The sequence below is a fragment of the Podarcis filfolensis genome (genome assembly GCF_964270895.1).
Source record: "Podarcis filfolensis genome assembly, chromosome: 13".
Taxonomy (NCBI): Eukaryota; Metazoa; Chordata; class Lepidosauria; order Squamata; family Lacertidae; genus Podarcis; species Podarcis filfolensis.
In genome coordinates, this window is record NC_139615.1 from 42673143 (window position 1) to 42699777 (window position 26635).

The 26635-nt window shown below is 44.9% G+C and overlaps 1 protein-coding gene across 1 annotated transcript; it reads right to left on the minus strand.

Moving 5' to 3' along the window:
- Window positions 1-734: 734 nt before the first annotated feature.
- PTCD3 (pentatricopeptide repeat domain 3) lies at window positions 735-26616 on the minus strand (the record flags this gene model as incomplete). The annotated part of the gene is made up of 24 exons (XM_083582884.1): window positions 735-1104; window positions 1326-1484; window positions 2679-2720; window positions 3491-3639; window positions 4354-4439; window positions 5293-5383; window positions 5480-5558; window positions 6309-6415; window positions 7927-7955; window positions 9933-10022; window positions 10661-10711; window positions 11257-11401; window positions 11652-11734; window positions 15127-15187; window positions 15306-15393; window positions 16277-16344; window positions 17151-17266; window positions 18440-18563; window positions 19475-19579; window positions 21072-21140; window positions 22569-22614; window positions 23507-23546; window positions 23877-23926; window positions 26438-26616. The coding sequence occupies 24 exons, from the start codon at window positions 26614-26616 to the stop codon at window positions 1050-1052; spliced, it is 2112 nt and encodes a 703-aa protein (XP_083439010.1). The 3' UTR covers window positions 735-1049.
- Window positions 26617-26635: the final 19 nt, after the last annotated feature.

Below are 26635 nucleotides of genomic sequence, written 5' to 3' on the forward strand. Positions count from 1 at the left end.
CACCAAGCTTATAAAGATCATGCAAGTTAAATGCACATAAGTTGCAAGTCGACTAGTTTATTTTTACCCCACCCTCTTCATCTTATGAAGCTGAACGGTGGGAAATTGAGAACACATGTACTATTTCACACAGCACATAAGTTATCAAATTAGACAGATTCATTAAGGATAAGGCTATTAATGGCTATGCACTACCTCCTTTAGCAGAGACCACATGCCTCTGAAATCCAGTTCTTGGGACACACAAGCAGGGAGGTGCTCCTTGCCTTGTTTGTGACTTTCCATAAGCAACAGACCGGCCACCGAGAAAGTGGGACTAGATTTGGTCAGATGCGGCACAATTCTTCAGCATGGCCCAGGAGCTATCCCCTTCCCAACAATGGCCAGGGCCTGCAGGGAGATGCTTCATGAATTGAACATTAGAACATAGGGGGCTGGAAAAATACCGAGGGACACCCCCCCCAAAAAAAAAGGGACAGAGAAAGAACAAGGGGGAAATACTAGAATAAAAGTAGTGGAAAAGGCGGGGGAAATAGCAAATTAAAACCAGAGCACAAGTCAGATCAAAGACAGCAACATTCACATCTCCTTTGGGCAGGCGACTAAAGAAGCAGGAGGAAGCCTAAACTGGAGCACAAAACCCTGGATGTCTCATACACCAGCCTGAGAATCCCCACCAGGAACACATTGCTGCATATTCTGTCAAGATCATAATCACAAATAGGAAGCAAGAAAACTGTATTACGCTTTATTTTTAACCATTTTTGTGGAGGCAATGGAATTACTGTCTTTTTGCTCTGCTCCTCTGTTGCAGGTAGGAAATTCTAGCTTTCCAGAGTGAGGTGACATGCAAAGGGGACAAGTCTCTCCAACACAGGACATGCCTGAGTACAGATGCCCAGTACAGATTAGTCAGCAATCAGGACAGTGAATGTAAAACTAGCAACCAGGCAAATCCAGTATAGCCATTTTGACTGCCACATGCCAGATCAGAGGCATCCCTTGTTCATCCCATGTTCAGGAAAGAGAAAGAGGTCCCTTCCTGGCATCTATTCACCATCACTGTTGTCACTGCTTTCTGCTGTCATATCAGCCAGAGCTTTGCTGTAAGGAAAAAAGTACAGAGCTCAGAGATAAAATTGTTAAGTGGGTATTATGAAGCCCCATCAAATTACTGGCACAACCCTCCTGTTGCTGGCAGAGCAGCATCTGCTTAAAAATGGTTAGAGGCAGGAGCAATATAAGAGGCAGTTGGGAGTGAAGACTGGACATTGCTTTGAACTCAAAAGTGTTCATCCACAGTTCACCCATTTCCCGAAGCTCACCTTTGCTCTTCAGAGAGCTGAAATTCTTCCAGAGCTCTCCTGGCAAGCTTTGAAGTTGATTGTAAGCTGAAGTCTGCAGCAAGCTTTACCAGGTCAAGGGCCTGACTTGGCTCTTTGCTTTGCTTAATGCAATTCAAGACTTCATCCATCACCAAATCACTGCATATGAGAGAGAGAGAGAGAGAAAGAAAAAAGAAGCACGGATGCTCCGATGGTTTTCATGGTAAGGCTGCATTTAACACACTATTCTATTCCCAGAACTACAATCTTAACTGGGGGGGAAATAAAATTCCACAATGGTTTCTGACCTAGGGACTCCAGCCAAGTTTCTTGACATATTTATATGCAAGTACCATTTGCTACCAGTACCAAATGTACCCCTTTGGTATCACCCCAAAGACAAGCTAAGCCCCATATGCAAGCAGAGGTTTGGTCTATCCAACCAAACAAAATGATACCTTCCTTTCTTAAGAAGCTCTGTATGAAAGCTGGGACAAAGATTATACAGCAGATCTGCTGGCAGGAACTCCCAGCTTGAGCTACGCTATTCTTGCATGAAAAGCTCATTCATACAGTGCTAAGACATTCTTGCTTCAGCGCTCAGATGTTCTGGACTATACTATTGGCTGGAGCTAATGGGAGCTGGTAGTCCAGAAGGACTCGAAGGCACCAGATTTAGAGAAAGCCAAGATCAAGGCTACAAAAATCCTAGGCATGAGGAAGTGGTTGTGGTTAGAAGAACAGCAACAGTACATAATGGAATTTAGATCTTTGTGCAGAAGGTGTTGGGACAGAAGTCTACTCCAGCTTTCACCTCCCTATGTACAGGGATTCTTAAATTCTTATACAGTTAAGTACTGGAAAGGAGAGCTCACCAAATGTGCACTGTTTCAGATCCAAATATGTCTCTGCCTATCAGGTTTCAAGGTATTTAGGGGCAGGTGCTAATCAAGGTGCAACATACAATTCTTCATACTCTAAGTAGACATGTCAATTGCTGTTTTCACTTTCAGTTTGCACCACAAGCATACCAGGCAGTCAATGTAACACAAGCAACGTGTAAAGAAATAAGGAAATTTTTTGATGCTGCAGCAGCTGCAAACACCTCATTATAGTATGCTTGTGAACATAACCCAAGTCAGGAGAGCCCTTGATGGTGGGGTTTGTCCTCCACATGTGGCGGAGCCCAGCAAAAAGGACCATTCGGAGTTGTGGAAAGAGTTAACTAAGAGATAAAAGGGGCTGGGGTTTTTAATGAAAGGGAAGAAGAGGGACAGATTTAAAGTATCCCCTATCTCTTTTATACGGTAAGCAATAGTAGCATTGGGGCATTTGGGCAGTAGATGAGCTTACCTGGGAATTCGATTGTGTTTCTTAAACAGCTCCAGCATGTTCCTATTTGGAGAGAAAAGTTCTGAATTGCACTGATTTTTTGATTTTGAAAAAAGTTCTGTTCTTAATTGAGGGGATATGAACTGTTTCAGCCCTTAGATCAGACCTAACCCATTTCTCATCAACCCCTTCTGCAAAAAATGCATTCGGTCAAAAAGGAACTATGCCTGTGAAACACAAGTTCTGAACCTAGGAAGGTGCTAATGCCCTTTTCAATTGTACACATCTTGAATTTCGTTTAGCACTCAAGTCAAAAGAATGCGAAAGTCATGTTACTAAAGTAAAACATGATGCACTGAAGGTCCCTTCAATGTATGCAATACCCTTTTAAGTACTGAATCACAGAATCCTATAGGGTGGGTGGCCACGGCTTTCCCAAAATGGCCTAATATGTGTAAATAAACCATATGTCATAAAGACACTGCAGTCCCCGCTGTGCCTAATTGTTCAAAAGGAAACACAAGCGCCTCAAACTCCCTGGTATCTTTTCACTGCTCTGCAGATTTTGGGAGGTGGCAAAATCCAAGTTACCCAAGTTACAGACAAATTCTCAAGCTTGCAAAACTGTTACATTAGTCATATATTTCTAAACCAAAACAAAAATCATTTAAACTACCTGTGACATACTTCCTGATTAATTTTTGTAGGGAAGATCAAGGCAGTTAACACATGAATGTCACTGGAGTTAAATATTAACTGAAACCTGAAATATGATACAAATAAGCTTATAAATGTTACATTGGTCACCAGTGAATTACCCTTGCTTTACTTACCAGGCTTCCTGCATTCGCCCAGCCCTGGCAAACAATATAGTACAATTACCCAGTGAAGTGGCTGTCCATTCTAGGGTTGTTTGTCTCCTTTCCTGTGCCTCACAGAAAGATTTTATATCTGCAGCACAGTCAGCAAATGCTACTCGAGTCTGAAAAATATTAGACAAACCAAAATGTTTAAGCTCGCAAAGGCAGAGGAAGCTATGTAAGCATCTTTTTATACTGTAGCTTTTAGAAACCAACTCATCCAAGTAAATTCACTTTTTACCTAATGAATAAGTAGGGGGAAAGTTCCAAAAGTACTAGGAATACTACAGAAAACATCTCCCCATTAAGCTTTTAGCAACAGTGACTAGCAACTCGCCGAGAGAAGCTACTGAAATATACCAATGGTATATTGAAATATAACCAGAGTTGCATTTCTCCCAGACTCTGGTAAAAACCCACCTTTTTTGCTGGGCTTTTAGTAGCCGATTGGCTGAGTAACTTCACCGTTTTTACTCAAGCTGCTTACGCAATTTATGAGAACTGTTTTAATGCTTTTATTTTGTGGTATGTTTCAATACAGTGGTACCTCGGGTTACATAAGCTTCAGGTTACAGACTCCGCTAACCCAGAAATAGTACCTCGGGTTAAGAACTTTGCTTCAGGATGAGAACAGAAATTGTGCTCCGGAAGCGGTGGCAACAGGAGGCCCCATTAGCTAAAGTGGTGCTTCAGGTTAAGAACGGACCTCCAGAACGAATTATGTACTTAACCCGAGGTACCACTGTATTACAATATGCTATTGTAAATTACGCTGTGACTATTTTTGGTCCAGATGAACCAACTCTCCACACCGCAAGAGCCTCACCTAGACTCACCTCTGGAGGCTGCGTATCTCTGGCCATGAGGGCCAGAACCTCTTCTGTCACAGCAGGTCTGCGGCCATGTCCAAGCTGCTTGATATCTGTGCAGGGGTGGGGTAAAAGGCAATCAGAAATGAAGCCACAAAAAGCGGCTTCCTACCCATCCATCCCAGTGGTTTTGCTGTAGGCCACATTTTTAAACTCCTATTATTCTAGCAGTATTTGCATCCTGCTATAATAACAGAGAACAGCTGAACTTTAGCACTAAGCTAATGGGAAATTTTGAAGGTAAAGGTAAAAGGACCTCTGACCATTAGGTCCAGTCGTGACTGACTCTGGGGTTGCGGCGCTCATCTCGCTTTATTGGCTGAGGGAGCCGGCGTACAGTTTCCGGGCCATGTGGCTAGCATGACTAAGCTGCTTCTGGCGAACCAGAGAAGCGCATGAAAACACTGTTTACCTTCCCGCCGGAGCGGTACCTATTTATCTACTTGCACTTTGACGTGCTTTTGAACTGCTAGGTTAGCAGGAGCAGGGACCGAGCAACGGGAGCTCACCCCAACGCGGGGATTCAAACCGCCAACCTTCTGATCGGCAAGTCCTAGGCTCTGTGGTTTAACCCACAGCGCCACCCGCGTCCCATAATGGGAAATTTAGAAGCTACCACCCAACTCATCTGAAAGTGCAGCAGCAGCATCTGGGAGCAGGGATTTTTCTTTTCTTTTACGTTACTATGCACAGTGTGGATAGAAATATAGAAGTAATCCTTTTCACTGCAAAAAAATGGGATTGGAATTATCTTAAGGAGAAGCAAAGGGGATAACTTCCCCTCATCAGGCTGGTGACACCGAACAGTGGCTCTCATCAGATCAGATCTTCAAAGTTTGGTGACTCTAGAAAAGTTAAAACCAACTAATGTATATTGAAATAAGCAGAACACAAAAAGGTATTAACCTTTCCAAATCTGGGGAATCATTTCCAAATGGTTCGCTGTGTCCAGTGCATAAAGAAGGTCCAGCATCCCTTGAGAGTTTGGGTAAAACATCTGATGAAACAAGCAAAATATTTTGGTCCACTGCAGTTTCAACGTAACTTTTTTTTTTTTAAAAAAAAGCTGTAAAGTCAACACACTAATACTTACTGATGGGACCATTTCTTTATACCACTTCATTACAACGTCAAGCTGTTCCATCATGCACAGCAAGGTAAAAAACCTTCCACTGTAGCAAAAGGAGAAAAATAAAATAAGCAAAAACCCAGCACAAGTTGAGATTTCAAAAGCTTATAATACAGGATATGTAACAACTTCAACACTTAATATTAAGCTTATGTGGTTTGCCTATCCAAGTTAAAACGGGCAGCTCATATAACCTGAACTATTCAACTGGCTTGGTGGAACCAGGATGGCTTGATTTACTTTCTAGAAACTGACAAATCAAGTCAGTTGTGATCAGGAGAGTGTTCCATGAGAAAGGGGGTTCAAAAGACAACACTGTTCAACATTTCTTCTTCCCTGTTACAATTTCACTCTCTCAAAACAGAAGAGACTCAAAAGTATGCCCTCTCCCATACATCTTACGAGATGTAAAAGGTAAAGGGACCCCTGACCATTAGGTCCAGTCGTGGCCGACTCTGGGGTTGCCGCGCTCATCTCGCTTTATTGGCCGAGCGAGCCGGCGTACAGCTTCCGGGTCATGTGGCCAGCATGACTAAGCCGCTTCTGGCGAACCAGAGCAGTGCACGGAAACACCGTTTACCTTCCCGCCAGAGTGGTACCTATTTATCTACTTGCACTTTGACGTGCTTTCGAACTGCTAGGTTGGCAGGAGCAGGGACCAAGCAACGGGAGCTCACCCTGTCGCGGGGATTCGAACCGCCGACCTTCTGATCGGCAAGTCCTAGGCTCTGTGGTTTAACCCACAGCGCCACCCGCGTCCCAAGTACCCCAGGGAGTACCAAACAATAAATACCAGTAAGTAGTCTGCTGGCCAAAGTCTCCCAACATTTTCCTGTTCTCTCCTGTCTCCAGCACTTTATGGAGCTCATAGGCGAGCTGAATATCCTTGAGGTCCAGGCACTGCAATCAAGGCACACAGCATGAGCACTCATATTAAAGACATGCAGCACCCTGCCACACAGTGCACCACATAACAGCTCCCTGCACTTTCATCAGCAAGCATAGAAGGGAATTCCCAAAGCAAAGTTTTGCAAATGATCATGAAACAGCAGGACACCCCAAACTGCTAGGGTAAGAAAGAAGATTCAGATGAGCTACAATGAGCTATCTTTTTATTTCTTTGGATCAGCAGGGCACCAATAGTCTAACAGGAATTTGGGGGATATATATTTCCCAATATTAACGCCGTACATCAAAGGGGGAGGAACCCATATATATTTATATTTGGTTCCCAAGTGCCCTGCAGTTAAGGGCAAATGATTGTGTTTGAAAAGCAATTGTGCTCCCACATCAAATATGGAACATCAAAATATTTGTCAGTTGTAAACTATATGCTGATCTCCGCCAGCAATTTCTAGATCAATTCTATATCCCCAAATGGAAACCAGAGTCAGAGGTCATACAATTTCTATTGCTCGGGAATGATCAGGAGCTCACCAAGTTAGTGGCTAAATATCTCTATTTGGTTTTTTGTCGTCAAAATACACTGCAGACGTCTGATCTTCCTGGAGACTAAGAGATGTGATGATAGACTGCTCTGTCTCCTTTCTTTTAGCAAATGTTTTGTGCCACTGGGGAAGTGGTAATTCTGTATTGATTTGTTTAGTTTTGGATGTTGTAAAAGGTAAAGGGACCCCTGACCATTAGGTCCAGTCGTGGCCGACTCTGGGGTTGCGGCGTTCATCTCGCTTTATTGGCCGAGGGAGCCGGCGTACAGCTTCCGGGTCATGCGGCCAGCAGGATTAAGCCGCTTCTGGCAAACCAGAGCAGTGCCCGGAAATGCCATTTACCTTCCCGCCAGGGCGGTACCTATTTATCTACTTGCACTTTGACGTGCTTTTGAACTGCTAGGTTGGCAGGAGCAGGGACCGAGCAACGGGAGCTCACCCTGTCACGGCGATTCAAACCGCCGACCTTCTGATCAGCAAGTCCTAGGCTCTGTGGTTTAACGCACAGCGCTACCCGCATCCCTTTTGGATGTTGTATGTGATGGCAATAAAAGGTTTTACGAATACAAGTAAAATATGAAACCTGCTTTAGGTCAGTTTGATCCCAATTCCCACCATCCCCATATAATCAAACTCTGCTACAACGCTCCTCCATCCAACATTTGGAAGCTGAATCTGCTCCATGTTCATTTAGGTTATTTGTTCCAATACGGTAAGTTAAAGGGCATGATGGAGCATCACAAGGAATAATGGATTGTAAAATCAAACCAAAAACTTGAAGGAACAGAAAGAGGTATATGTGGAAGAATTGTGCAGCTGTGGATAAAGAGGAATCTGAGTAGCGGAACAGATTTAGAGGTTTTGTTTTTTAAACTATAAACTATTCAAGGGAATTCACAGGTAGCTAGAAAGCCATTATAATAGACAATTAAGTGTTAGAAAGCAGGAACCAAATCCACTTACTATTTTCATGGCACTTGAAAAAAAATTGCCTGAAAAAGAAGAAATAGCAAACAATGTTAATCTTCAACATCTAGCAGTGCAGAAGATAAGCACATCTGTCAGGCTTCCTAGCATTACTGAAATAAAATTGAACAGCTAAAAAAACCGCTTTCTAAACCAGTAGAAGTCTGGTAAAACTGTTCTTTAAGCCAAGGTAATATCTAAGATCATATCTACAATGCAAACATACAAGCTTTATACTATTTTACGGCTTTGACCACAGAATACTGTCCATCGTAGCTTGGCCAAGTGCTGAGAATTCCGGGTAAAAGAATCCTAAGTCCTCGCTCCCAACTACTACTCCCAGGTTTTCCTGGGAGGAGGAGACAAAACTAGCATAAATCATACTTAAATCATAGCATAGACCCCCCCCCCAATGAGATATATGACAACCTGTTAACACTTAACAGAATAACAAAGGCACAGTACATATGCAACCGCTACCCACCATGATGGCACTTTCAAAATGAGCAGCCTTCAACTAAGCTGGGTGAGATACAGTCAGGGAGCCAAGCCAGCAATAAATCACATGGGGTATGTGAAGTTGAGTCTTTAGGAGAAACAAGGCCTGTTCAGGGGAGCCAGGCCTAATGAGCACAGCAACTCTTCTTGGTAGGTCTTGCCCCTTGGTAGGCAGTTGTAGGTCTTGCCCCTTGGTAGGCAGTTGTAGAGTCTAAAGATCCCTGCATTCCCACATCTGTCCAAGTCTCCTCCTCTCCGGGTCCTTTGCAAGAAACCTGAAACTACACCTCCCCCTTCTTACCTCTTCTGGTCCTGGGAGACTGGGGGGAGGAGAGCTTGTCAAAGTAGGAGGGGGAGACCCCTGGCTTCTTCACTGGCCCGGCTCATCTGCCTCTTAGCCTCCCTCCTTTCCTGCTTCAGCTTCTGAATTTCTCTCTGCCACAGACTCTCCCCACTCACTAAACCCTGTTGCCCCTTCAGCTTCCACACCTCTTCTTCCCAGTTTTCTCCCTCTGACCACTCGCTGTCATCCCACCGCCACTTCCCAGGCTCTGAGCCTTCTTCCCTTAGAAGTTCCGCAGCTGGTGCCACCCACAATTCTTCTGGGTCCAGCCAGTCCAGGACAGATACTATGTAAAGTAAAGCAGGCAAGATGACTGAGATGAGGGCAGCACAAGCCCACCAAAAAATCATTGCATGTTTTAGTTGTTGTTTAGTTGTTTAGTCGTGTCCGACTCCTTGTGACCCCATGGACCAGAGCACGCCAGGCACTCCTGTCTTCCACTGCCTCCCGCAGTTTGGTCAAACTCATGTTGGTAGCTTCGAGAACACTGTCCAACCATCTCGTCCTCTGTCGTCCCCTTCTCCTTGTGCCCTCCATCTTTCCCAACATCAGGGTCTTTTCCAGGGAGTCTTCTCTTCTCATGAGGTGGCCAAAGTATTAGAGCCTCAGCTTCAGGATCTGTCCTTCCAGTGAGCACTCAGGGCTGATTTCCTTCAGAATGGATCGGTTTGATCTTCGTGCAGTCCATGGGACTCTCAAGAGTCTCCTCCAGCACCAGAATTCAAAAGCATCCATTCTTTGGCGATCAGCCTTCTTTATGGTCCAGCTCTCGCTTCCATACATCACCACTGGGAAAACCATAGCTTTAGCTATACGGAACTTTGTTGGCAAGGTGATGTCTCTGATTTTTAAGGTGCTGTCTAGGTTTGTCATTGCTTTTCTCCCAAGAAGCAGGCGTCTTTTAATTTTGTGACTGCTGTCACCATCTGCAGCGATCATGGAGCCCAAGAATTATTGTGGTGTGTGCGCGTGTGCGTGGACTAGACTGCTATTTTTATAGACCCACAACGAATTGTGAAGAACACGGATATAATATTTTATTTTGCACGGAAAACCAATCATTAGCCCACCACTCACACAAAGTTTTAAAGGCAATTTTTTCCCATTCATGTTAGTCCCACATAACGCAAGATCACCACAGAATATAGGAGGGAATTCATACCATCGTCTGGGTCCTGTGGGTAAAAACGCTTTCCCTTAATCTCATCCATTACTTCATAGATCATTTCTGTTTCGCCTCGAGAAGATGCCGCTGTAGAATAACAAGACACGCCATGGCACCATTAAGAACACACATTCAGTAGACAGATTCTACAACACGTAATCCGTATTTGGTGCTGAGGATTGCTGCAGGACACAGCTGGCCAAAAAGGCAATACTACACTTTCAAAATGCCAAATGAGAATGTGACTGCCGTAGCAACCAGTCATTCCACCTCAGAAGGTTTTGGGACAGTCAAATGCCAAGAAGGCCCTAAGAGCTACCAAAGTGCCCAGTCTCCTGTTAATAAGAGGGGCAGAATTATCAACAGCTTTCCCACTGCACCCTAGTAACACATATAATAGTTTTATACCTTAATTAACAGTATTGGCCAAATCCTCTAGAGAAACTAGTCTTCAGGAAGACTCACAATTTCTCCAATAAGTGGTATAAACACCATACATTTTGGATGCAATTTTTTTTTCTTTTAGCCTTGCAGCAGGGCAGCATCACTCAGATGCCTCTTCGGTTAAACTGATCTATGCTGTAGCTTAGGAAGAAGGGTCAGAATGCAGGAGTCATGCGGGGGAAGGAGCTTCCAGTGCAGCACCTTGGAGGGCTGCGGTTCAAACGTCAAAAGACGACAGAAACAAATTGACTAGATATTGTTCTAATTTAGGAATCACATACCTGGTTTATAAAAGATGCCAAGAAGATGGTCAAAGGTTGCAAGGCTAGGCTCTAAAAACAAAGAGAGAGGCATATACTGAACCAGCCAATTCTGATGTTGTGGCCAAGATACAAAAATCCATTAATTCATATTCTACTCACTTGAGTACCCCCTAATAGAAACTGAAACTGCTCCCAGAATTCCAGTTTTGTTGAGCAGGTAGTGCATTTGGGGGAACTACATGAATCTCGTGTATGCAGTCCCTACATCAGGGGTCACCAACCTATGGCCCAGGGGCCGGATAAGGCCTGAGGGACTCGTTTATCCAGCCCGTGGCGAGCCCCGCCGCTGCCCGCTCTTACTGGCACGGCACAGGGACCCACATCTGGGTCAGAGGAGCACCGGAAATAGCTTGTGCACATGGGCCTCCTTTGACCTGGATGTGCGCCGGAAATAGCGTGTGCGCACGCATATGGACGCGCGCTCCGCTGCCCTCCGTGTGATCGTCGCTCGAGACACTGGCCCGAGGCAAGGAAAGCTTGGAGACCCGTGCCCTACATATTCACCACTTGAGAAGCTTTGTTGGGACAATCTTAACAGACAGCTGAGAACTTACCTATATTTAGTGCCTTCATCTCATTTAGTGTGCGAAGGGCTATACTCTTGCCAAAGGCACCACACCACCTTAGAGTCTTCAGGACAGAATTAAAAGTGAGCAGATTTGGCTGAATCTTCTGTTGAGCCATTTGGTTCAGCAAGTCCTATTAACCAAGATGAAAGAAAGCAAGCACTGGATTGAAGCTTTTATAAAGATGCAGGGATTTCTCTCCACTGCCACCCGCACACACACAAAAAAAGAGTTGAAATTTAGGCCTCTTTATAACCCACCTTGAGTTCCACGACCACCCTGAATATTGCCTAATAACGAAAGGGCGAGATACAAATCCACCTAAATAAATATTTGGCATGGCAAAGATACAATAAAATTAGTTATTATTCATTACTCCTTACTTCAACAAGTTCCCATCTTTCAGTGTACTTTTCCCGCACTTCTGAAACTGCTACGATTAACGCATTGAAGGTGTGCACATCAGCTGGAAGAAATGAAAAGTTGTGTTTTAAGCAACTGTACTGAACAGCATGTGCTTTCTTCGTATTTGGCTTTAAACCCCCCCTCCCCGATTATTTGTACGGCAGCTCAGTGTAAGGCGAAATTCTCTTGCAAGCCCGTTTCCAGGAAGCCAGCCACACGCCAGCGACGCCGGAACGCAGATAGCTCACAATCAGCTCCCATGATCTAGCTGAGGTCCGTACCCCTGCGCCAATCATCATCGCTGCAAATGGAAACCCAGAGTGTCAGAAACGCAGGTGTCCATCAAAGCACCAAAGGGAGAAAAATGTATGTGCATGAAATATGGCCATATATTTAGGGTAACATGCCATGACACACAGGGGGAAGGGAATGAGAAGGAATGTCCCGCTCATAATTTAAAATAAATAATAATATTTGTACCCCACCCTCCCCAGTCGGAGCCAGGCTCAGGGCAGCTAACATCATAAAACTAACACAGTATACAAAGAACATAAGAACAGGCAATCAATTTATTAATTAAAATACATCTTAAAATTAGTTCAGAGCAAATTAAAATCTCGATGGCAGTCCATGGGTAAAATTGAGAGTGGTTAATATTCTCCAGGGCCAACTGTTACCACTGGTCTTATAAAGAAAGGACCTGTGAGCGGGCCAGCAGGCCTCTTTAATGCTTGTTCTTATACAGTGGTACCTCGGGTTAAGTACTTAATTCGTTCCGGAGGTCCGTACTTAACCTGAAACTGTTCTTAACCTGAAGCACCACTTTAGCTAATGGGGCCTCCTGCCGCCGCCGCACCGCCAGAGCCTGATTTCTGTTCTTATCCTGAAGCAAAGTTCTTAACCTAAAGCACTATTTCTGGGTTAGCGGAGTCTGTAACCTGAAGCGTATGTAACCTGAAGCGTATGTAACCTGAGGTACCACTGTACAGAAAGAAAAGAATCAGACTGAACCCTGACCAAAGGCCTGGCGGAACAGCTCTGTCTTGCAGGCCCTGTGGAAAGATGTCAAATCCCGCAGGGCCCTGGTCTCTTGTGGGAGAGCGTTCCACCAGGCCAGGGCCACGGCCGAAAAGCCCCTGGCTCTGGTCAAGGCCAGTCTAATCTCCCTGGGGCCTGGGATCTTCAGGGTGTTATTATTTGCAGACCTTAAGGTCCTCCACGGGGCATACCAAAGCATAGTAAGCTGGACACTGAGGTCGAGCTCTGAGGGCTTTCTGGCAGTTCCCTCCCTGCGAGAAGTGACGTTACAGGGAATGAGACAGAGGGCCTTCTCGGTAGTGGCACCCACCCTGTGGAATGCCCTCCTGTCAGATGTCAAGGCAGCTCTGTTTACGGAAGTTTTTCATGTTTGATGTTTTATCTTGTTTTTAATATTCTGCTGGGAGCCACCCAGAGTGGCTGGGAAAACTCAGCCAGATGGGCGGGGTATAAATAATAAATTATTATTATTATTTGTAAGGTGGGAGTGTGGCTGCTCACGAAGACAACAGCCAGGACACCTGCCTCTCTTTACAGGTTTTATTGAGTGCAAAACTTATGTACAGTCCAGAAGTCCAAAAACCATGTCTGCCTTAATCGCTAGCAGATTCCGGAAGTGCCTTCTTCCTGTTTGCCCTCCAGCATAAAAGCCCGGGAAAACCCCCTCTCCTCCTCTTTTCCTTACGTGAAATTCCCTGGCGAAAGCTATGCGACAGAAGAGGCACATCCACTTCCCTGGGAGTGGTGTCTTGGCTCCCCTCAGCCTAACCGAGCCTTTGCCTCACCCCCCCCTTTCTCTCGTCGTCCGTGTCTCCTGAAAGCACCCCCTCCCCGGACTCTGCTCAACAGAGAAGCTGTCTGTACGTTCCTGTCTCTCCCCCCTCCCCTGAAAGCATACCCCGACATTATTATTATTATTATTGACTTAATATGGGGTCCTGCTGGATCAGAACAAAGGCCTATCTTGTTAGGATTTTTATCCACCCATGCTGCTCCAGCAGTGGCACAATGTTTGCTTATTTCATGTGAGTGTCTGAGAGTGTGAGACATGGAGAAGAAAGGTTTCAGCAGGTATGGAAAGTTCTCCTTTTGAGAAACTGTTCCAGAGAAAATCTTCTTACAGGTTTCTGGGTCTCACATGTGGGTAGAAACGCCCCAAGTTGCAAAAGGTGCACAGGGCATTTTCATGGGTTATGAGAAAGGTCAGCACAGAGTTTTATTGCCTGATTCTGACACAGTGATTCTTACTAGGAATGTAGAATGCACTACACGACAGGAGAGAGAGGTTCTCCACAGTTTCCCCATCAATGCCAACACAGATGTAGATTCTGACACTGAGAGTGACGCTGAAAGCACCACTGAAAGTTCTAGTACAGATGACACTGTTGGGCATCCTGAAGCCAACCAAATGCCCATGGAAAGCCCCAAAAAAGCATTCTTCCCACATGCCATTCTCAGCATGTAGGAAGAATACTGCCTTCTGAAAGTCCATGAATTTGTCCAATCCTCTTTTCATGGAATCATAGAATTTGTAGAGTTGGAAGGGACCCCAGGGGTCATCCAGTCCAGCCCCCTGCAATGCAGGAATCTCAGCTAAAGGATCCTTTGAAAGCCATCCAAGCTGGTGGCCCTCACTACATCTTTTAGGAACGAAATCCATTATGTGAAGTACTTTTGTCTGCCCTGAATCTTTCAGTGTTCGGCTTCAGTGGATGGCCCTGGGTTCCAGCATGAGATGGAAAAGCGAGACAGAGAAAACTTCTCTCTGCCTGATTTAAGGTGCTGGTTTTGACCTTTAAAGCCCTTCATGGCCTAGGACCCCTGTACCTACGGGACCGCCTCTCCCGGTATGCCCCACGGAGAGCCTCAAGGTCCATAAATAGCAACACCCTAGTGGTCCCGGGCCCTAAGGAAGTTAGATTAGCTTCAACCAGAGTCAGGGCCTTTTCAACTCTGGCTCCGGCCTGGTGGAACGCTCTGCCTCATGAGACCAGGGCCCTGCAGGATCTGATTTCTTTCCGCAGGGCCTGTAAGACAGAGTTGTTCCGCCTGGCCTTTGGCTGGGAGCCAATTTGATTCCCTCCCCCTCTTTCTTTTTTCTTTTCCTTTCTCCTCCTGCGATGAGGTCTCAATATTTTAATGTTGTATTTTAATTTTGTTTTTAAGTTGTATTTATTCAATTTGTTTTTATTATTGCTTGTTAGCCGCCCTGGGCCCGGCCTTGGCTGGGGAGGGCGGGGTATAAATAAAAATTATTATTATTATTATTATTATTATTATTATTATTATTATTATTCCACACCATGCCTTATCTTGCACCGCATATACTACAAAGGCAGGACCGAGTCATTAGGTGTACAGTTTCAACAATGTGATGTGTGGAATATACGTATGTTTAAAAATCCTATAACTTACCCTTAAGCCTGTTATTCAATAAGTCAGTGTACATGTCAAAAGCTTTTGCAGCTGCTCTATGCTGGAAGGATACGGAGGGGAAAGAGTTAGATTTTTAGAATTAGAATAAACTTAGGAAAACCAATATATTAATCTGAAGAAATAACAGAAGCAAGTGCGGAATAATGTCACAACTGTACCTTCACCATTCCTCTGATCATTGTACAATACGAATGTGCATTTTTTTCTGGCATTAGGTTAAATATTCTTTCAGCGTTATTGTTCTCCCTGTTAATTGGAAAACATTACTTGTATGAACGTGATTTATATCAATATACTTTTACACCTTCTCAAAACCATGCACACTGTGTATTATTATTTTTTTGGAAGCCATATCAGTTTTTTATTAAAATCCAAACTTAGTTGGATTGCACCCACTGTTGCGCAACATACAATGCAACCTTAAAATCAGGAACTGCAAAGACTATACATTTCAGGCAACACGGATAAAAATCTGCAAATACATGGCACCAAATCTGCAAATTTAGACACCATGGCACAGATGGTCAATCAAGTACGAGTATAGTCATTCTTCTGTTGCTTTACCATGTACCTGAGGACATGAAACGGCTGTCCTGCTGCACATTCAGTATACACATTTTTATGAGTATATGCCAAAAAATCTTTCACAATTTCCCCAGAAAAGTATCCTTAATATTCAGCTATCTAGGGCATTTCAGGAATGTTATACATGATATTTTTAAAAGTCTGCTCACATTTTGGTCACAGTTCCGTGCATCAGAATTGCATCTGATTGCTTGGAAATCAAAAAGACGTTCGCAAAACTTGATAAATCGTAGCATGAATTTTATAGTTTTTACTTGCTATGGATTTTCCAATTTAAATGAAGTTGTATTGTTCCCACGCCATGAGATCTTTGGATAAAGGGAAGACTATAAACATTTTAAATAAATAAAATTGAGATTTACTCTGAGGATTAAACAGTACACCATGCTTATACTCATCTATCTACCACTATGTGGTCTGAATATTCCTTGCCCCAGAATTAATCATTTTTTAAAAGGGCTAAATGGCATAGAAAACATATTCTGGACTACCTAATAAGAGTACAGATAAATATATAACAAGGAACTGGTGTCATTTTTCATACCGCCACTTAAGCCCACGGTTCCCATTCTGCCAGTTTCTCTTTTTTTTCCTTTCTTCTGACGCTTCCTCCTGCAACAAGATTTCCAGGATCAGTCTAACTAGCATGCCAGAATCACCTCTGCAACCAAAAGCTTAGAAAGCATTTTATCTAAGTTAGTATGCAGGACTGGCAAAAAGAGCAATCAGACAGCTAGATATCTTGACAGCAGTTTCAATATTCCCCCCTCAAGTGAAAGTTGGCAGGAGTTCCTATGGTAACACGTGAAAAGGTTGGTGCTTTCTTTCCTCTCAAGCACTCCTTCTCTGAAATCACAGACACATCACAGTAATTTAGAAATACCAGTCCTACTTTCTCTAATGTTATATACTGTATTTTTCGCTCCATAAGACACACTTTTTTCCTCCTAAAAAGTAAGGGGAAATGTCTGTGCGTCTTATGGAGCAAATGTGTGGTCGATCGCTGGCTCCCTTTCCAGCCCCACTCCCTTGCCCAGGCCTCCATTGCTGAATGTTCTGCAGACGGAGGCTGTTTGTTTCCCCAGCGACATGTGACTGGCTGATTATCTGTCTGGAAGCTGTAGAAACGGCTCACTTTCCTAAAGAAAGCTGCAGAACTGTGAGTTGAACCCCATAAAAACTTTGAGCTGATCCTCAAAAAAACGGGGCTTTTACCCTTTGCAATAGAAGCTGCACAACTGTGAGCTGGTTCTCAAAAAACCGGGGTTTTTCCTCTTTGCAAAAGAAGCTGCACAACTGTGAACTGATCACCCCAAAAACGGGGCTTTCCTCCTCTAAAAACTAGGTGTGTCTTATGGAGTGAAAAATACGATACTATCTGGGTGAAACAACATCCACCCTCTACCATACTTGCTTACCAGTTGTTCCAATTTGCTGTTATTTTCAGCAGAGTTCAGCTGATCAGGTTCTCTATCGCCATAAAAACATAGGAGATCGAGAAGGCTGTTTGATGTCTCCAGAGATACAGAAGTTCCTGCAGATGGGGGGGGGGGGAGTAAAGTGGAAACCAGGTTTCTAGCTAGCTCACATGTGCATTTACATCACTTGGCGCTCAATGTCTTTGAGCGGAACGTGTGAACTGTCTTTATGGACAAGTATCAATTTTTTTTTGTGTCAGGCAATATAATGTCCTGTGATTTACAGCTGCAAATACGATGCAGTTATCAACATATGGACATGTGTGTGAACTATCCTTCAGAGTTTGGTAATACTGCTCAATATAAAATCTAAGCAGTTTACATGAGAATAAAAGTACAACAATGTTTAAAAAATGCCCTAAATCAGTAATCACTTTTAAATGCCTCTTATGGATCTATCCAAGATTTCCTGGACTCTTTAACTTTTTTTTGTCTTGTACAGTGCTCAGTTTTATTTGTGACATCCAGTCGTGTTGCGTTTTTATCTCATGTTAAATCTAGCTGTTAGGAAATTTTATTGAATATTGTTAAATTTTTACTGTTTATGTAAACCACTTAAGAGATTACAGTGGTACCTCGGGTTACATACGCTTCAGGTTACAGACTCCGCTAACCCAGAAATAGTACCTCGGGTTAAGAACTTTGCTTCAGGATGAGAACAGAAATTGTGCTCTGGCAGCGCAGCAGCAGCAGCAGGAGGCCCCATTAGCTAAAGTGGTGCTTCAGGTTAAGAACAGTTTCAGGTTAAGAACAGACCTCCGGAACGAATTAAGTACTTAACCCGAGGTACCACTTATTATATTAAGCAGTATAATCTTTGTTTATAAAACAGAGAAACATGCATTTCCACCTAATTATCAGATGGAACTGCATCTCTGCTGCAGAATCTTCTATGAGTCAGAGCTTCCTCCCTGGGCTGTTGGAGCTGACTCTCATAGTTTTCAGCTCTGGTGGCTGAGGAAGGAGAAACTGTGAAGGTGTGAACGAGCTGCCTCCCTTCCTCCTCAGTTCTCAGATGATGTAACAAATGAATTAGCCTTTTTTGTCAGACCTAGTGTTTTGGAGAATTTTTAGCAGAGAATAGTTCTACACCTCAGTATAGGAAACGGCAACCACATTTCATAACAGCTTCAGCCAGGTGCTCTAAGTAATTTCACAGTGCAGTCCTACAGAGTTCAGTAGTCCCTTCTGCCAAGAAGTGTGTACAGGATTGTAGCTTTAGCTAGTACCTGCTTGCATGAGTTGATCATACATGTCCACCGAAGCGTTTAGTTTTCTGAAACGGATCTGATACTTAAGTGCATCCTCACCCACTTCTTCAAGTTGCAATGGCAATTTTTCTGGCATGAGACACTAAAATAAGGGGGAAAGAAGGCAATTGTTTTCAGATGATCTAAAGAAAAGGGAACTCATCAGTGCTTCCTCTAGTGTCTAATAATCATTTCTTTGGATCTACAACAAAATCTGCAACAAATCCACTCCACCTTCCACACACACTGGCCCCTTGTCTGTCTTGAAATGGAGGAATGATTGTGCCCTTTACCGCCTTTTAATTTGCTTTGTTTTCCGTTTAAGTCCAGATTAGCATTTATAGCCAACACAGCAATACAGTGGTACCTGCGGAGCTCCGGTCAGATCCTGAGGAATTCGCAACCAGAGGTTCCTGTTGTGCACGTGGGTGCGGCGCAATAGAGAAGAAGAAGAGTTGGGATTTGATATCCCGCTTTATCACAACCCGAAGGAGTCTCAAAGCCGCTAACAATCTCCTTTCCCTTCCTCCCCCATAACAAACACTCTGTGAGTTGAGTGAGGCTGAGAGACTTCAGAGAAGTGTGACTAGCCCAAGGTCACCCAGCAGCTGCATGCGGAGGAGCGGGGACGCAAACCTGGTTCACCAGATTACGAAACTACCGCGCAGAGCGCTTCTGCGCATGCGTGCACAGCGAAACCCAGAAAAATACTTCCGGGTTTGCCGCATTCGCATCCTGAAGGATATGCAACCAGAGGTGTGCCTATTCAGAGGTACAGTGTACTTGATGAGGCAAAGGCCAGGGCAAGTGTGTGCATGATGCTCTCTATCGTACTCCTGTCACAACTCATAGAAAAAGGTTTGTCTACGCAGGATGCTTCTACAGCAAATTCAAGTTCAGCTCTATTAACTGTGTTCAAAACAATAGAATAATTTTACGAAATGCTCAGAGGACACAGACGTTTTTCTTAGCAACAAGAATTAATGTGTATGATAATAAAAACACAAAGCTTACCGGTACATGAGGTTCAGCTATGTCAATCTCAAAAAGATTAGGATGTTTGTCAAGAATATATCTGGCTGCATTTTCCCCAGATTCTTTTGATAAGGAAAATAAACGCTAGAAAAAGAACGTATCCATATTATTTTCTTTACTAAAAGTAGAAGTTACCATTCACGATACTGCAGTTTCATAAAACCTACCAAAGGGCCTCTGAATCAAATATTTAGTCCTTTTTCTCTCTCATTCTTACTACCATCAAGTCAAATTTCCATTTTAAAGCTTTTACCATCACATTTCAATCATAATATATACTGTTTTGCAGGAAGCAGCAGTGAAGTGCTGCTGGTGCTTTTTGCAAAAGCAAAAGAAAGCACCTCTCTTTTTCTCTCCAGAAACCAGGGACAGTCAGTTTAATATGAGCAGGGCTTTTGATGAAAACAAGTGGTATTACTCAATTTATTTACTGGGGGGGGGGGGGCTTGCCCCTAGGTCTTGAACCCTGCATGAGGGAATTTCTTTTACATTTGTTGATAATGTTAAGAAGAGTCCGTATGAGAAATGGGTTAGGTGCAATGGGGAGAGAAGTGATAAATATTTCTAGGTAGGGAATTTAAAGAGAGCTACCTCCCTGCGGGTGGCGCTGTGGATTAAACCACAGAGCCTAGGGCTTGCCAATCAGAAGGTCGGCGGTTCGAATCCCCGCAACAGGGTGAGCTCCCGTTGCCCGGTCCCTGCTCCTGCCAACCTAGCAGTTCGAAAGCACGTCAAAGTGCAAGTAGATAAATAGGTACTGCTCCGGCGGGAAGGTAAACGGCGTTTCTGTGCACTGCTCTGGTTCGCCAGAAGCGGCTTAGTCATGCTGGCCACATGACCCGGAAGCTGTACACCGGCTCCCTCGGCAAATACAGCGAGATGAGTGCCCCAACCCCAGAGTCGGCCACGATTGGACCTAATGGTCAGGGGTCCCTTTACCTTTACCTCCCCACTGCTGCAACACAAAAGCAGTAATTCTGGTTCTGTACCCAATGAAGCTGTCCTGTTACGTTCTTGGGCTTCTACCTGCACAATGAGACTTTCTCTCCCCAAATCTGCTCCAGAGGGTTGAGGGAAAACCCAGAACAGGTTGGGAGGAACGTGGAGAAAGTCCTGTTCTACTGGCAGAAGTTCTTGTGTTAACGGGGTGACTTTGGTGGATACAAGCCTCTGAAAATATATCACAGATGTTTAAGGAGTATGACTTAATACACAAATATTAGATAGAATGTGCAGGACAGGCAGACAGGCTGCATACTCCGTGCACCTGAGGCCCCAAAACAACTTGTGCTGCCGTGTTTTGTTACAGGAAGAGTATTTTGGGGTGGGAGAGTAATCTATGAAGTGACCTGTCACAGAATTCAACACAAAACCAGCATTTCATCTTCAGACACAGCCTTAACCGTCCCCTTGCTGTCAATTTGGCTGACAAAACGGGAAGTCCCAACCCTAAAAACACACTTACAAGAATGTAAGTGGCAACGGAATCTTCCATGCATACTAAAGTGCTTTTAACTGTGGACCAGCCCACTAAACATTTTTTTCTAGCAAAATCAGTTTTAAGAGAGTTACTTACAAACTCAGTCGTGGTTCTAGGAATAAGATACGGGTCGTCTTGAAACATGTAGTTAGGAGCCGTGGGATCCTGAATAAAGGAGGATGAAGCGTTTAAATTGTAGCTTTTGCACTGACAAGATACATGACAGATTCATTTTCCTGCATTGCTGAGGTTAAAAATCGCGTCTAAACATTTTGCTTCAACACACACCAAAAACCTCTGCAATAAGAAATAATAATAATAATAATTTATTAGTTATACCCCACCCATCTGGCTGAGTTTCCCCAGCCACTCTGAGCAGCTTCCAATCGAGTGTTAAAAACAATACAGCATTACTTTTACTATGCATTAACCATACATTCATTGCACCAGAGGTTTTCAACCTTTTTGAGTCCATGGCTCCCTTGACCAACTACATTCTTTCTGCGGCACCCCTGTGGGGCTCGGGAGCCCAGTTATGTCACCCCTTGCCTGTAAAACTGGCAGCCTCTCACCCTTTTTTGAACATCCTGTGGAGTGTTCCCTCAGCCTCCTCTCCTCTCCCCTCTCCTTGGGAGTCCTCTGGGCAGCTGCTTCTGCCGCCCCTGGTCTCTGAGCTGCCCCTTGCCCCAAATAAAGGGGCCTCCTCACACTGCCCCACAGGGGCCTGGGAAGCACCCCCTGGCCAGTCCCAGAGGCACCGTTCACCTGCGGAGCTTGTAGCCAGGGCTGCTGCAACAAACAGATGTGAAAAGCCTTCGGGAGGCAGAGACGCAATAGAAAATCAGAGGAGGGAGGGAAGGAAAGAGGGACAGAGGCCAGTATTGCCCACGGCACCCCTGACCATCATTCAAGGCACCCCAGGGTGCCATAGCACACTGTTTGAAAACCACTGCATTACACTATTTAGGGTGCCTTATTCATCCATAAAAAATGCACCAATGCAGCAAGAATTTTTCCAGTTAGCACTATTCAATGATTATCCTTGTATGCTGCTCTGTTACTGATTTTTGCAGGAGAGCAGAAAATACAGTGGCACCTCGGGTTAAATATGCTTCAGGTTACATACGCTTCAGGTTACAGACTCCGCTAATCCAGAAATAGTACCTCGGATTAAGAACTTTGCTTCAGGATGAGAACAGAAATTGCGTGGCGGCAGCAGGAGGCCCCATTAGCTAAAGTGGTGCTTCAGGTTAACAACAGTTTCAGGTTAAGAACAGACCTCCGTAACAAATTAAGTACGTAACCAGAGGTACCACTGCATGAGCTCTTGTGTGCTCCAAGCACATCATTCTAAACTGGTGCAAAGGTCCATTTGAGATCACTTTTGCACTCTTGATCTCGAAATTACTTTGTTGGAATAATATGCTTACTTCAGTTTGGATAGAATAATATGTACACATCATGCCCTCTATCAGACAGTAGCATTAAAATCAATATTTGAAAAATTGGCAGGGGAGTGATTTTGCACTGTTGGGAGAGTTTTACATGGGGGGGGGGGGACCAAGCATTGTATCATTTCAAAAAAGCACTTACCCTTTTTACAGTTGATGCAAGAGCTTGAAGAACTGCTAACTTATCCCTAAATTTAAGAAAATTAAATATTCAGTTTTCAGTATATAACTTATGATACTAAAGTGTTTCCACTATGAAGTAGTGAAGCACAGTATATGTTCTGCAGTTCCAGAAGGTGGTGCCTCCTTGGCTTCTGCCCCATATTATCTTGTCCCCCCTGCTTTTTAGTATCTATGTCAGGGTTGGGGAATTTTTCTGACTCCACCGGCCATAACCTTTACAGACTCTGCCTTGTGAACCAAATGCAACAGATAGGCATGACTCTGTGAATCTTCCCCTTCCTCCAGTCCCCAATCTGAAGAGGCTTAAAAGAAGAACTGGAGGAGGCTCACAAAACCTTTTCCAAGGCACCTTGTGCTTTCCTTTTTTAGGAAATCACAAACTAAAAGCGAGTAGGGGGCAGACTTTTGCAAGTCTCCTTCCGCTCCTCTTTTAAGACAGTGATGTCAGCTGAAGGGCAGATGGTCATGGTTTGCAGGGGGCAAATGGTCTTGCGGGCCAAATTGGGAACCCCTGGCAGGCCAAGATGGTCCCCATCCGTTTTACAATAGCACACGCTGGTCAGTGACCGAAATAAATCAATTCATTTTACAATAGCTATACATGTTTCCTCTTAACCTCCAATAATAAGCGCTGCTTATTACCTTTGACTCCTTAAATGGTTTGGGAACAGGATACCCAAGAGATTGTCTCCTCCCATACAATGTTCCCAACTTGTTAAGACAGGGATGGGAATCTGCGGCTCTCCAGATATTGAAGGACTGCAACTTCCATCATTTTCTGGCCATGTGGCTGGGGAAAATGGAGCATTGGATGGTCCAACAGCATCTGAAGATTCCTCATCCCTTCTTTAAATTTCTCTGAATTTCTCAAATAAAGCATTAAACGAAACTACTCACCAGGTTTTCTTTCTTGGAAGAGAAATAATTCCTTCGTCAACTTTGAAAAGAACATTATTACAACTACATTAGTAAAGGATACGCATATTTGAATAGACTGCAACTATGAAAGCTTTAATTCAGCAAACAGTTATTCATATGCATAGCCACTTTAGCTGAAACATTGCCTGTAACAAAATCAAACTTTCTACAAATAGCCTTATCCTAATTGCATTTACTCAGATAGAAGCCCAATTTTTTTTAGTGAAGACATTTCCCCACAGAAATAAGCTTTAAATCACACACTTTTCTCAAGGAAGCACAGTGAACTTTTTGCTATCGTGAAGCGTTGTTTTTATGAGCTCAAAATTAGTGACAAAAATACTTGTACCTTCAAGATTAGGTGATTTTTTCTGAAGGGCTGCATTTCCTGAGCAGGGCCTACGGAAATCAAATGTATCTATGAAACATGGATTCTTAAAAGCACACACACAGTCACTAACATTTTTGGACTCGTAGGCACATTTCAAATCTTCAGAGAGTGCTGGAGGCACCAGGCACAAAATGAATATCATCAAGGGTGTGCGGCATAACACAAAACTACAGAGACAACCACCCCGAACCTCCTGCTTACTATGGGAAGTCAGCAATGTCTTGTTGGTCTTTATTATGGAGATGACTCTCTCTCTCTTTCTCTCCCAAACACAGAGACACACACAATGATCCTAGCAACAGGGAACATTCCTCAGCACCCAGAAAAATATACAGTGGTACCTCAGGTTACATATGCTTCAGGTTACATACTCCGCTAACCCTAAAATAGTGCTTCAGGTTAAGAACTTTGCTTCAGGTTGAGAACAGAAATCGTGCTCCGGCGACGCGGCAGCAGCAGGAGGCCCCATTAGCTAAAGCGGTGCTTCAGGTTAAGAACAGTTTCAGGTTAAGAACGGACCTCTGGAACGAATTAAGTACTTAACCCGAGGTACCACTGTACAAGACATATTTTTCTCATTTCACAGAAATCACTGGTAAAGTACCTGCACATTATGCCCCATAACTTCCTTTCCAGGAGGGCTAGAGACTTGGTTCGAAGTTGTTACCAGCATCAATTTTTGTATCGGCAAAATTGTACAGTGGTACCTCAGGTTATGAACTTAATTCGTTCTGGAGGTCCGTTCTTAACCTGAAACTGTTCTTAACCTGAAGCACCACTTTAGCTAATGGGGCCTCCTGCTGCTGCCGCGCCGCCGGAGCACGATTTCTGTTCTCATCCTGAAGCAAAGTTCTTAACCCGAGGTACTATTTCTGGGTTAGCGGAGTCTGTAACCTGAAGCATATGTAACCTGAAGCGTATGTAACCCAAGGTACCACTGAGTTGGACTACATTACCCTCAGGGCCCCTTCCAACTCTGCAATTCTATTATTCTAATACAAAGAAAGAGACCCCACCACAGAAAATACCCACACCTCTGAAGTTGCAGCAAAGAAATAAAATATTGTTCAATTGCCCACTTCCTCCGCCCCTTCTCAACCCCAAAGCCAGCTAGCTACAGACTCACCTTTCCCCTGCATCCAGACACTTCGGGTAGGGGTGGCCTTATTATTTCAACATCAGAGTGTCTGCCTTGCACGCAGCAAGGTCCCAGGGGTGTCAATCCAGGGCATCTCCAGACAGAATCATAGAATCGCGAGGGACCCCAAGGGTCATCTAGTCCAACCCCCTTGCGATACAGGAAATCCCAACACACGTTCCCCCACCCAATGTGAAATCACACCAGACCCTGCTCAGGTTTGCAAATGCCCTAGCATTGTAGTAGTTTTATTAATGGGTCACTAGGGGGGCTAAAGGGACATGGGTGGCACTGTGGGTTAAACCACAGAGCCTAGGGCTTGCCGACTGGAAGGTCAGCGGTTCGAATCCCCGCGATGGGGTGAGCTCCCATCGCTCAGTCCTTGCTCCTGCCAACCTAGCAGTTCGAAAGCACGTCAAAGTGCAAGTAGATAAATAGGTACCACTCCAGCGGGAAGGTAAATGGCGTTTCCGTGTGCTGCTCTGGTTTGCCAGAAGCGGCTTAATCATGCTGGCCACATGACCCAGAAGCTGTACACCGGCTCCCTCGGCCAATAAAGCGAGATGAGCGCCGCAACCCCAGAGTCGGCCACGACTGATCAGGGGTCCCTTTACCTTTAGGGGGGCTAAGGAGAGACTCCTGCCTGAAACCCTTTGAGAGCCGCTGCCTGTCGGGAGTAGTAGGCAACACTGAGCTGCGCAGGCTAGTGGTCCGATTCAGAATAATAAAACAGCTTTCTGTGCTCCTATGGGATTGCAGGTTTGAGCCCCACCTTGGACAAAAAAAATCCTGCAACACGGCGGGTCGGGCTAGATGACCACCAGGATCCCTTCCGACTCTGTGCTTCTGGAGCCTGAGACTCTTAACCTCAAGGTCGCGGGTTCGAGCATCACATTGGGCAACAAGAATCCTGCATCTCAGGGAGATGGGCTAGATGACCACCAGGGTCCTTTCAAACTCTACGTTTCTGGAGCCTGAGACTCTTAACCCAGGCATCCCCAAACTCGGCCCTCCAGCTGTTTTGGGACTACAACTCCCATCATCCCTAACTAACAGGACCAGTGATCAGGGATGATGGGAACTGTAGTCCCAAAACAGCGGGAGGGCCGAGTTTGGGGGCGCCTGTCTTAACCTCAAGGTCGCGGGTTCGAGCGTCACGTTAGGCAAAAAGTTTCCTGCATCGCAGGGGGTTGGGCTAGATGACCAACAGGATCCCTTCAGGCTCTACAATACTATGAGGGGTCGCTCCGGCCTCTCCACCCTCCCCGGGCGCTTCGTCCTCGCCGTTGCTAGGGCGGCCTGTCCGTTGCCAAGGAGGCCTGTCCGCTTCCACTCCCACCCGCTGCCCGTTTGCTTCCCGCCCTCCGCGCCCTCGCCTCACCTGGCGCCCCTTCCCGCCCCCGAGCCCGGCTGGCCCGCGTGCGGCAGCGGCCTACGGCGCGGAAAGCCCAGCCGCCTCAGGCACCGCGCCGCCATGTCCACGCTGCGCCGCCCTTCGCGGGGCGGAAAGGGAGGAGAAGCCGGGGAGGAAGTGGCGCTTCGCTCCTGCTCCTCCTCCATCTCCTCCTCTCCTCTTCAC